The 10,414-nt window shown below is 35.1% G+C and overlaps 1 protein-coding gene and 1 long non-coding RNA gene across 2 annotated transcripts; one reads left to right on the top strand and one right to left on the bottom strand.

Moving 5' to 3' along the window:
- Positions 1-2,850: 2,850 nt before the first annotated feature.
- On the bottom strand, positions 2,851-3,975 carry LOC132703396 (uncharacterized). The gene is made up of 2 exons (XM_060672635.1): positions 3,837-3,975; positions 2,851-3,203 (listed from the first exon to the last, which is right to left on the bottom strand). Exons 1-2 carry the CDS (start codon positions 3,880-3,882, stop codon positions 2,851-2,853), a joined length of 399 nt encoding a protein of 132 aa, XP_060528618.1. The 5' UTR covers positions 3,883-3,975.
- Positions 3,976-4,345: 370 nt separating this feature from the next.
- LOC132703397 (uncharacterized) lies at positions 4,346-5,730 on the top strand. Its single transcript, XR_009619072.1, has 3 exons — positions 4,346-4,435; positions 4,496-4,559; positions 4,617-5,730. It is a non-coding gene; the product is annotated as an uncharacterized LOC132703397 (long non-coding RNA).
- Positions 5,731-10,414: the final 4,684 nt, after the last annotated feature.

Below are 10,414 nucleotides of genomic sequence, written 5' to 3' on the forward strand. Positions count from 1 at the left end.
TGATTTCTGGTCAGATGCCTTAGCCGACAGACCAGGGCTAAATCTGTTTGAAAGTAGAACTATTTCTGGTGATGTGCCATGCGTTGAAATATAACGCCATTATATGTTTATAAATTTATGCACTCAATCCCCATATTTGAGAAAAATTTCTGGGCTGAGCTTTTAATTAAAAAATATATATTTCAAGAAAAACAATTTTCGTTTGCAGTAGGTAGGTTTCGGACCTACGCTGCCCTTTAGAATCTGATTTCTAGTCAGACGCCTTAATCGACAGACTAGGACTAAATCTGTTTGAAAGTGGAACTATTTCTGGTGATGTGCAATTTGAAATAAAATGGCATTATATTGTTTTAAATGTATGCACTCAATCCTCATAATTGACAAAATTTTCTGGACTGAGCTGCTAATTACAAAAATTATATTTCAAGCAAAACAAATGGTCGTTTGCAGCAGGTAGGTTTTGAACCTACGCTGCCATGGAGAATCTGATTTCTAGTCAGATGCCTTAAGCGATAGACCAGGACTAAATCTGTTTGAAAGTGGAACGATTTCCGCTGATGTGCCATTTGAAATATAAGGGCATTATATTGTTTTAAATTTATGAACTCAATCCCCATAATTGACAAAATTTTCTTGGCTGAGCTGCTAATTACAAAAATTATATTTCAAGCAAAACAATGGTCGTTTGCAGCAGGTAGGTTTCGAACCTACGCTGCCACATAGAATCTGATTTCTAGTCAGACGCCTTAACCGGCAGACCAGGGCTAATTCTGTTTGAAAGTAGAACTATTTCTGGTGATGTGCCATTTGAAATATAAGGGCATTACATTCTTATAAATTTATGCACTCAATCCCCATAATTGACAAAATTTTCCTGGCTGAGGTTTTAATTAAAAAATATATATTTCAAGCAAAACAATTTTCGTTTGCAGTAGGTAGGTTTCGAACCTAAGCTGCCATAGAGAATCTGATTTCTAGTCAGACGCCTTAACCGACCGACCAAAGCTAAATATGTTTGAAAGTCGAACTATTTCTGGTGATGTGCCAGGCGTTGAAATATAACGCCATTATATGTTTATAAATTTATGTACTCAATCCCCATATTTGAGAAAAATTTCTGGGCTGAGCTTTTAATTAAAAAATATATATTTCAACCAAAACAATTTTCGTTTGCAGTAGGTAGGTTTCGGACCTACGCTGCCCTTTAGAATCTGATTTCTAGTCAGACGCCTTAATCGACAGACCAGGACTAAATCTGTTTGAAAGTGGAACTACTTCTGGTGATGTGCAATTTGAAATAAAATGGCATTATATTGTTTTAAATGTATGCACTCAATCCTCATAATTGAAAAAATTTTCTGGACTGAGCTGCTAATTACAAAAATTATATTTCAAGCAAAACAAATGGTCGTTTGCAGCAGGTAGGTTTTGAACCTACGCTGCCATGGAGAATCTGATTTCTAGTCAGACGCCTTAACCTTCAGACCAGGGCTAAATCTGTTTGAAAGTAGAACTATTTCCGGTGATGTGCCATTTGAAATATAAGGGCATTATATTGTTTTAAATTTATGAACTCAATCCCCATAATTGACAAAATTTTCTGGGATAAGCTGCTATTTACGAAAATTATATTTCAAGCAAAACAATAGTCGTTTGCAGTACCGAACCTATGCTGACAGAGAATCTGATTTCTAGTCAGACGCCTTAACCGACAGACCAAGGCTAAATCTGTTTGAAAGTCGAACTATCTCTGGTGATGTGCCATGCGTTTAAATATAAGGCAATTATATTTTTTTAAATTTATGTAGTCAATCCCCATATTTGAGAAAAGTTTCTGGGCTGAGCTGTTAATTAAAAAATATATATTTCAAGCAAAACAATGGCCGTTTGCAGTAGGTAGGTTTCGAACATACGCTGCCATAGAGAATCTGATTTCTAGTCAGACGCCTTAACCGACAGACCAGGGCTAAATCTGTTTGAAAGTAGAACTATTTCCGGTGATGTGAATTTTTGAAATATAAGGGCATTATATTGTTTTAAATTTATGAACTCAATCCCCATAATTGACAAAATTTTCTGGGATAAGCTGCTATTTACGAAAATTATATTTAAAGCAAAACAATGGTCCTTTGCAGTAGCGAACCTATGCTGATGGAGAATCTGATTTCTAGTCAGACGCCTTAACCTACAGACCAGGGCTAAATCTCTTTGAAAGTAGATCTACTTCTGGTGATGTGCCATTTGAAATATAAGGGCATTATATTGTTTTAAATTTAAGAACTCAATCCCCATAATTGACAAAATTTTCTGGGATAAGCTGCTATTTACGAAAATTATATTTCAAGCAAAACAATGGTCGTTTGCAGTAGCGAACCTATGCTGATAGAGAATCTGATTTCTAGTCAGACGCCTTAACCGACAGACCAAGGCTAAATCTGTTTGAAAGTCGAACTATTTCTGGTGATGTGCCAGTAGATGTATAGTGCCGATATAAGCAACAGAAACCGTACATAACCTCAATTTCCTAACCCCCCCGCAGCGGGGGCCCCCCGCGCGTGGCGTCCTAGTGTCCCCCCTGTCTACCAGAGTGCGCTCCGCCCCCCACCCAGCTTGTGTAGCGTCCTGTTTTGCCCCGGTTCCGCCCGTCGCTGCTAGATGTCGCGCGCTTGTGTCGCCAGCTTGTGTAGCGTCCTGTTTTGCCCCGGTTCCGCCCGTCGCTGCTAGATGTCGCGCGCTCCGACCGTCGTAGGCCCCCCCGGTAGAGGGCGGTGACGGTGCGGCGCGGTGACGCGGTGGATCGGGAGGATAATTAAATAAACTTGAATTTTAATACATTTTATTTTATTTTATTTATAAAATTGGTCTGGCGAGGAGTTTCTTCTTCTTTTTATGTCGATTCAGTCGACCATCCCATTGTTCCTGTTCCTTGCGTTGTTCTTCTTCCCGTTCCCGGAGGAAATCTAAATACGAAGTGCACTCCTCGCCGTCCCACTCCGTCGACCACCCACCCGGGTACTCCTGCTGCTCCTTTGTTTCTTTTGATCCACCGGGTTGCTCCTGCTGCTGGTGATGTTCCCTTGTCGTTTCATGTCGTACCGGGAATTCTAACCCCCGGTACTCTTTGTGTGATTTGAATATGTGACGCCCTAAGCGATGCGCCAACATAATATGCGACTTGTCATACGGACAAACCGCGATTTTTTCTAGAACAAAACAAAGTATGATATGTAGCGTTTCCTATAAAACACACATTTTTTTTTTAAACAAAACTTCCAAAAAGGGGGGTTATCAAATAATTTTAAAAATTGTTTTTTAAGTTATACGCGCATACCAAAATTCACGTTTCAATTCACTGTCAAAAGGGCAAACTGCAATTTTTTAGTACAAAAAATAAACAAAAATATGTATATATTTCGCGTTTTCCCCATAAAACGCACATTTTTGAAACAAAACTTTCAGTAATTTTAAAAATTGTTTATTTTTTAAAAGCCAAAATTCCCTATTCACTGTCATTTAAAAGATATTAAAAACGCTCAATTTAATTCGATTATTATTGTCAAAAAGGCAAACTGCAATTTTTTAGTACAAAAAATAAAACATTTTTGAAACAAATTTAAAAATTGTTTATTTTTTAAAAGCCAAAATTCCCTTTTCCATTCACTGTCATTTAAAAGCTATTAAAAACACTCAATTTAAATCGGTTATTATGCAACGTAAAAAAGATGAGTATCATATTTTAAAAACAGGTAGAAACTAACCAAAAAAGTGATAACCCAAACTGAAACCCACAAGAAAAGACGCGCACTGTATAAAGGTAATTAAAATATAAAACTTACCAGTTGTAGGGTCGTAGGGAAATGGACATCGCACTTCTGTATTCATTGCACTGAATATAGTCTATAATACACATGCAACGTATTTATACACATGCACTCCCTTCCATGGTTGAATTAAAAGTCGAAAAGGTCTTCTACCCACAAGCACCAACGCCGATTTGAATAGACGCGATGTTGTCGCCAGACAACCGTGCAGGTAGGAGTCTCAAGGTCAACACGCTTTCACACGGGAACGCAACCGCTTCGGACGTTGGACGAACGTATGTTGCCGCAAAAGATCAAGGCCAACTTGCTTTCATTTTTTACAATCTCCGTATGGGATGTGGAATTTCAAAACGCGCCGAGTCTAAATGTCGAGTTGTTTTGCTTGTTGAGAATAATAATTAATTGCCCCCTTTATATTTGCTCCGTGGGATTAACGTAATGGGAAAAATTTGTTGCAACGCATGTGGAGGTGTCTTCGTTTGTTAACTTTTAGAAAGTATTATCGCACCGTATAAATACATCTCATTTTTCTCTGTTTTGTCAGTAGTTGTTTTTGGTATTATTCGTGCAACGTGGAAGCTAACTTAGTAGTTTGGTGTTCGTACAAAAAAGCAGTAAGTACCTTTTTTATTGTCTTATTTTAATTCTTTAACATTTGTTATTATTTTATAAAGTTCCTAAAGATCATCTTAGTACTCTCAACCCGTAACCGCAAATAGAATAGCAGCAATCTTAAGCGTAAGTTTTTTTTTATTTTTTTTATTTTGAGATAAAATAATTAATAATAATTTATAGATGGACTTAAGTCAACTGAATCAAACCTGTCTTGCAGAAGGTGATTTTGAGCAGCCGATTGTCAAACTGCATGAATTGCCGATAGGCGTTCCGTTTAAAATTACTAGAGCCAAAATTGTTAATACAAAATTTGGCAATTCCGTGTTGCTGCAATTAGAAAATTCCGTAGTATTTCTTCCTACTCGCGTGACAGAAGCTTTCCGTCCGAGACTAGAACACTTTGCGTCGGGGCAGTACAAACTGGTCTACGAGGGATCCAAAGATATTGGAAAGCCCAACTCTTTAAAGAAATTCAAAATAATTCAAAATTAATCAACATATTATACAGGGTAAGTCTTATTTACTGTTATATATTTAATAAACCACGATGCGCGTAAAGCAGATCATTCATAGAGCGCAAATCTTAATTTTAACCTTACAAAAATTAAAAAAGCATATTTCCGACAAGTTCACTCTTAGAGATAGTGATGTGTGGCTTAGGAGACTAAATAAAAATATTGAATCTTGCAACCAAATCGTTTCTAACGAAAAGGATTTATCTATTGGGTTAAAAAGAAAATTACAAACTACAATTCAACATCTGAAAGCTATTAGAAAAATTATTCTTAATTATCAACATAAGCATTTTGGATTGGGATTACAAAGTAGTAGCCGCGAGACAAACACAAATGAAATGGTTGTATGGGAATCGGTAGCGTCGTGTTTCCAGGGAAGAGTTCAGACTGGTGTCATAATTAATTTACTTCATAAAGATTTAATTCAATTTTTAAACGATTCTCGTCCAATATTTCAACAAAAAATTAGTCAAATTTTAAAGAAATTTTTATTGCTGAAAGTAAATACCACATTTTGCGGTGAATTTATTAAGGCAAAAAATGATGTCCAAGGCGAAGTTGATGTTAAATATCTGAGTACCGGAAATGCTGTAGTTGATTTAGGAACAGAATTGAATGATTGGTTTGTTGAAAATGTGCAAGATAAAATTTTAAATCAAATGTCAGAGTTTCAGGAACGTGATTCCGGGTGGGCTTTAAATAATATTATTTATTTAGAGATTAACATTAATAAATTTGAAATGGGTAACGGGTCATCCTTCGTTGAGTTGCCTAAAGAAATTGCGAATAAAAGGGCTTGTATTAACATTAGAAATGACGATCAAGCGTGTTTTTATTGGTCAGTTGTATGCGGACTCTTTCCAGCACGTTTTCGTCAGTATTTACCCTCTTCATATCCATACTACAAAAGTGTTTTGAAAACTGAAAATTTACAAACACCTATGGAAATGAATAAAATAAGCAAATTTGAAAAAGACAATGATATTTCCATCAATGTTTATATCTTAGAGCTTAATAAAAATGAAAAAACTAGTTTTTATTCCGTGTTACCTGCACGATTAACAAAAGAAAAACGCGAAAAACATTCAAATTTGTTGTTAATACAAAATAAATATTATCCAAAAGTTAATGATTTTGATCCTGATCCGCAAGATAATGATTATGAAGAAATAAAATATCACTATTGTTACATTAAAAATTTGTCTCGATTAGTTTCCTCACAGCTCAGTAAATATAATCACAAGAAATACATTTGCGATAGGTGTTTGAATTATTTCAATAACGAAACTCGTCTACATGACCACGAAACAATATGTTCCAGTTTCAATGAGTATAAAGTGTCTTTTCCCAAATATGATTACGTTGAATTTCGAAACCATATATATAAACAAAGGACTCCGTTTGTAATTTACGCCGATTTTGAGAGTCAATTGAGAAAAGTAAATTTGAAAATTTCAGATAAAACCTCGAAATACCAAAAGCACGAAGCTTACAGTGCTGCATATTACTTTAAATGTTCTTATGATGATTCAATATCATTTTTCAAAAGTTATCGTGGTCTAGATTGTATTGATTGGTTCGTGGAGGAAATATCTAATTTATCAAAATTTGTTCGTTCAAAATTTAAGGATATTATACCAATGGATAGTGAAATTAGTCTAGATCAAAGGTCGAGTCATTGTCATATTTGTGAAAAACCTTTTTTAAAAGAAGATGTTATTGTTCGTGACCATGATCATTTTACTGGTAAATTTAGAGGTTTTGCCCATCAGGCTTGTAATTTAAATTTTAAAAAAATATTTGTAGTGCCCGTAGTATTCCAGAACCTTTCTGGATACGATAGCCACTTCCTGCTTCCGGTTTTAGCAAAAAAAAGCTATGTATCCATAGTTCCGGTTAATAAGGAAAAATACATCTCTTTTACATATTTCGAACCTGATTATAACATAAAATTTAGATTTATAGATTCGTTTAGATTTTTGGGAGCATCTCTGGATAATTTAGTTTCCAGTATGGATAAAAATGAACTATATATTTTAAGAAAAGAATTTTCCGATCTCGACGAATCAAAATTAAATTTACTGTCGCAAAAAGGTATTTTTTGTTACGATTACATCGACCATATAGACAAATTAAATGAAACAACTTTACCCCCGATTGAAGAATTCTATAATAAATTAAGTGAAAGCAATATTAGTGAAGAAAAATATTCCCACGCACAAAGTGTTTGGCAGTCGTTTGAAATAAAAAATTTAGGCGAGTATTCAGATTTGTATTTAAAAACCGACGTTATTCTTCTGGCAGATATATTCGAAAATTTTCGAAAAACTTGTATGGCAACACACGTTTTGGATCCGGCGTGGTATTTCAGTATGCCCGGGTATACATGGGATTGCATGCTTAGATTCACAAAATGTCGTTTAGAACTTTTGCGCGACATTGACCAAATTATGTTTATCGAGCGGGCTATACGAGGTGGAATTTCGGTGTGTGTTGGTAGATATGCGGAGGCCAACAATAAATATATGCCCAACTACGATTCATCCAGGGATGATTCCTATATCATGTACTTTGACGTCAATAACCTCTATGGCAAGGCCATGTGCGAGCCTCTTCCTTACGGAGGATTCGACTGGATGTCTCATCAAGAGATTGATTCATTTAATGTCATGAACATTCCAGATGAATCTTCCCAAGGATATATCCTAGAGGTAGACCTGGAATACCCGCAGAAATTACATGACACACATAGAGATTTTCCATTTTGTGCCGAACATCGAGTGCCCCCCAATTCAAAGTTACCAAAACTAATGACTACTTTGTATAATAAAGAAAAATACGTCATACACTATCGCAATTTAAAACAGGCTCTCAAAAACGGTCTCGTACTAAAGAAAATTCACAAAATATTAAAATTTAACCAATCTCGTTGGTTGAAATGTTATATCGATCATAATAATAAATTAAGAACCCAAGCAAAGACAAAATTTGGTATAAATTTATACAAATTGTTTAATAATGCCGCTTACGGTAAAACAATGGAAAACATTCGCAAGCATCGTATTGTTAAATTTGTTAAAGCGTGGGATGGTCGCTACGGTGCGAAAAATTTAATTTCTAGTCCTAGATTTCACAGTAGAACCATACTTGATAACAATTTGTTGCTTATAGAATTAAAAAAATCGGAACTTTGCTTTAATAAGCCACTTTATATTGGAATGTCCATATTGGATTTGTCGAAAACGACCATGTACGAGTTTCATTATAATTACATGCTTCCAAATTTGGGTCCCGAAAAATGTAAAATTCAATACATGGATACGGACAGTTTCATTTATAATATCAAATGTTATGACGCATATGAAAGCGTTATTAAGGCCGATTTAACAAAATTTGACACGTCTGATTATCCTAATGACAATCCCTATAATATACCGCAAATCAACAAAAAGGTTTTGGGGTTGATGAAGGATGAGACTAATGGCACCATCATTAGTCATTATGCGGGGTTAAGGTCGAAAATGTATACTTTCAAAATTTTAACGGGTTCGGTAGTTAAAAAGTCAAAGGGTATTCAGTACAATATTGTAAAAAATAAAATTTCATTTGATGACTACGTAGAATGCTTAACAAATTTTAGGGAAAAGTACGCCACTCAACGAACCATTCGTTCATACACTCACAATGTATTTAGCATCGAACAAACAAAAGTTGCCTTGAGTCCTTTAGACGATAAACGTTATCTTTTGCCGAATTCATATGAAACGCTTCCGTGGGGACATTATAAAGTGCCGTAATTATTTTTTAATATATTTTTGTTACAGATTATGGTCAAACAACTTACATTAGAAAGCCTTTGTATTATAACAATTTGCGAAAATATTAGGTGTAGTGCTGATTTTTTGCTTGAGTCACCTTTGCCTTGGAAACTAACGATACTAATATTTAAATATTATTCGAAATATAGATGGAAGTACCTTAAACAATTAGCGCTCCAGTCTGATGGCAATTCTTTATTAAATTTAGAATTCATTCTGTTGAATAAGAGATTTGGATCGTCTTACAGAAATAGCATTTTGGCAACTCCAACCATTGATTTTGACGGAGAATCCGCTTACTGTTTATGGGTCAGTTATTACAGGATAAAATATTCGGAAATTTTAGTTTGTAAATCTTGTCACTTTATATTTCAAGTAGTTAAAAAATTTAAAAAGAAAAATTTTAGACTTTTATTGGATCACTATCATTTACAGCTGGATATAAATAATTTGAATGATGTATATCACGATAAACAATTTTGGTGTCAAAGCTGCTTTGAAGAAGTTTTGTTCACTGTAGAAACTGAAGATGAATGTAATTTAATGCTTCACGATGAGAGGAAATATGGAAAAAAGTTACGCTTTTCTGATAGTCCATTGAACTATTAATACTGTGGTTTTATTATAACATATGTAACTGTAGATAAGACTTTTATGTATTGATTGTATTCCATTGTATTGCAACAAGAATAAACATGTATATATTTAGACGCTATTTTCTTTTTTACCACCACCACAACACCGCATAATAATTACACAGAAGTTTGTAATTGTATAATTTATTTATTATATACATTATTACTATTTTACAATTTCGTTAAATGCTAAATTATTAAATTGTTCTAGTTTTCTTTTGCACTCTTGAGCTTGCATCCGCGCCACTTGCAAGTCTGTATTAAAAAGCGCAATTTGTGTTTCAATTTCGTTGATATTGCACTCTAATCCCGACAACTGAGACGCCAAGTTTCTTTTTAAATTGAATGCCTCACAAATGACACTTTTTTCTCTACCGTCCGTGAACACTTCGAGCCAATCAGCGGATGACGTTGGAGCTGCAAACGCTTCACTTGTGGTAGTTTTCTTCTTCTTCTTGCGGGATACGACCGACGCACTTTGTTTTCGTTTGGTCGCAGATATTTTGGTTTGTTGCTCTACAGGAACGAAGCTGGACGGGAGCACTTCTGATGAAGGAAATTGCAACTCGAAATTTTCCAATAAATTATACAATTCGTTGGATGTCACAATTTTCTCTTGAGCCATCATATACACGTATTTATGTCAGAACTTCTAAATCGAGACTAAATTTATTTCAAAACGTCTACGTTGTCTACCCACGAATCGTGCGACTTATCCAATCCCAACCAGCGCACGAGAACCATATTGCCTCGTCTGCGCAACACCTTTTCGACGAGATATAAGTCCGGGTTAACTGTCTTCTGCAATTCTTCTTCATAAAATCCGCCCATTATGGGTTTACCCTGCATATCTTGAAGCAAATACGTTACGGGGTTAGTAACCCGTACTTTAACAATTTTAAACAATTCCGTGGTCCAATTCGGTGTATAACCTTTGTTGAAAACGTGCTTGACTTTGCTGATTCTAACGATGTCGCCGACTTTAAGTTTACGAGGACCGAATATTTTTA

Source organism: Cylas formicarius, unplaced genomic scaffold (genome assembly GCF_029955315.1).
Source record: "Cylas formicarius isolate icCylForm1 unplaced genomic scaffold, icCylForm1.1 PGA_scaffold_6__28_contigs__length_40554024, whole genome shotgun sequence".
NCBI lineage: Eukaryota > Metazoa > Arthropoda > Insecta > Coleoptera > Brentidae > Cylas > Cylas formicarius.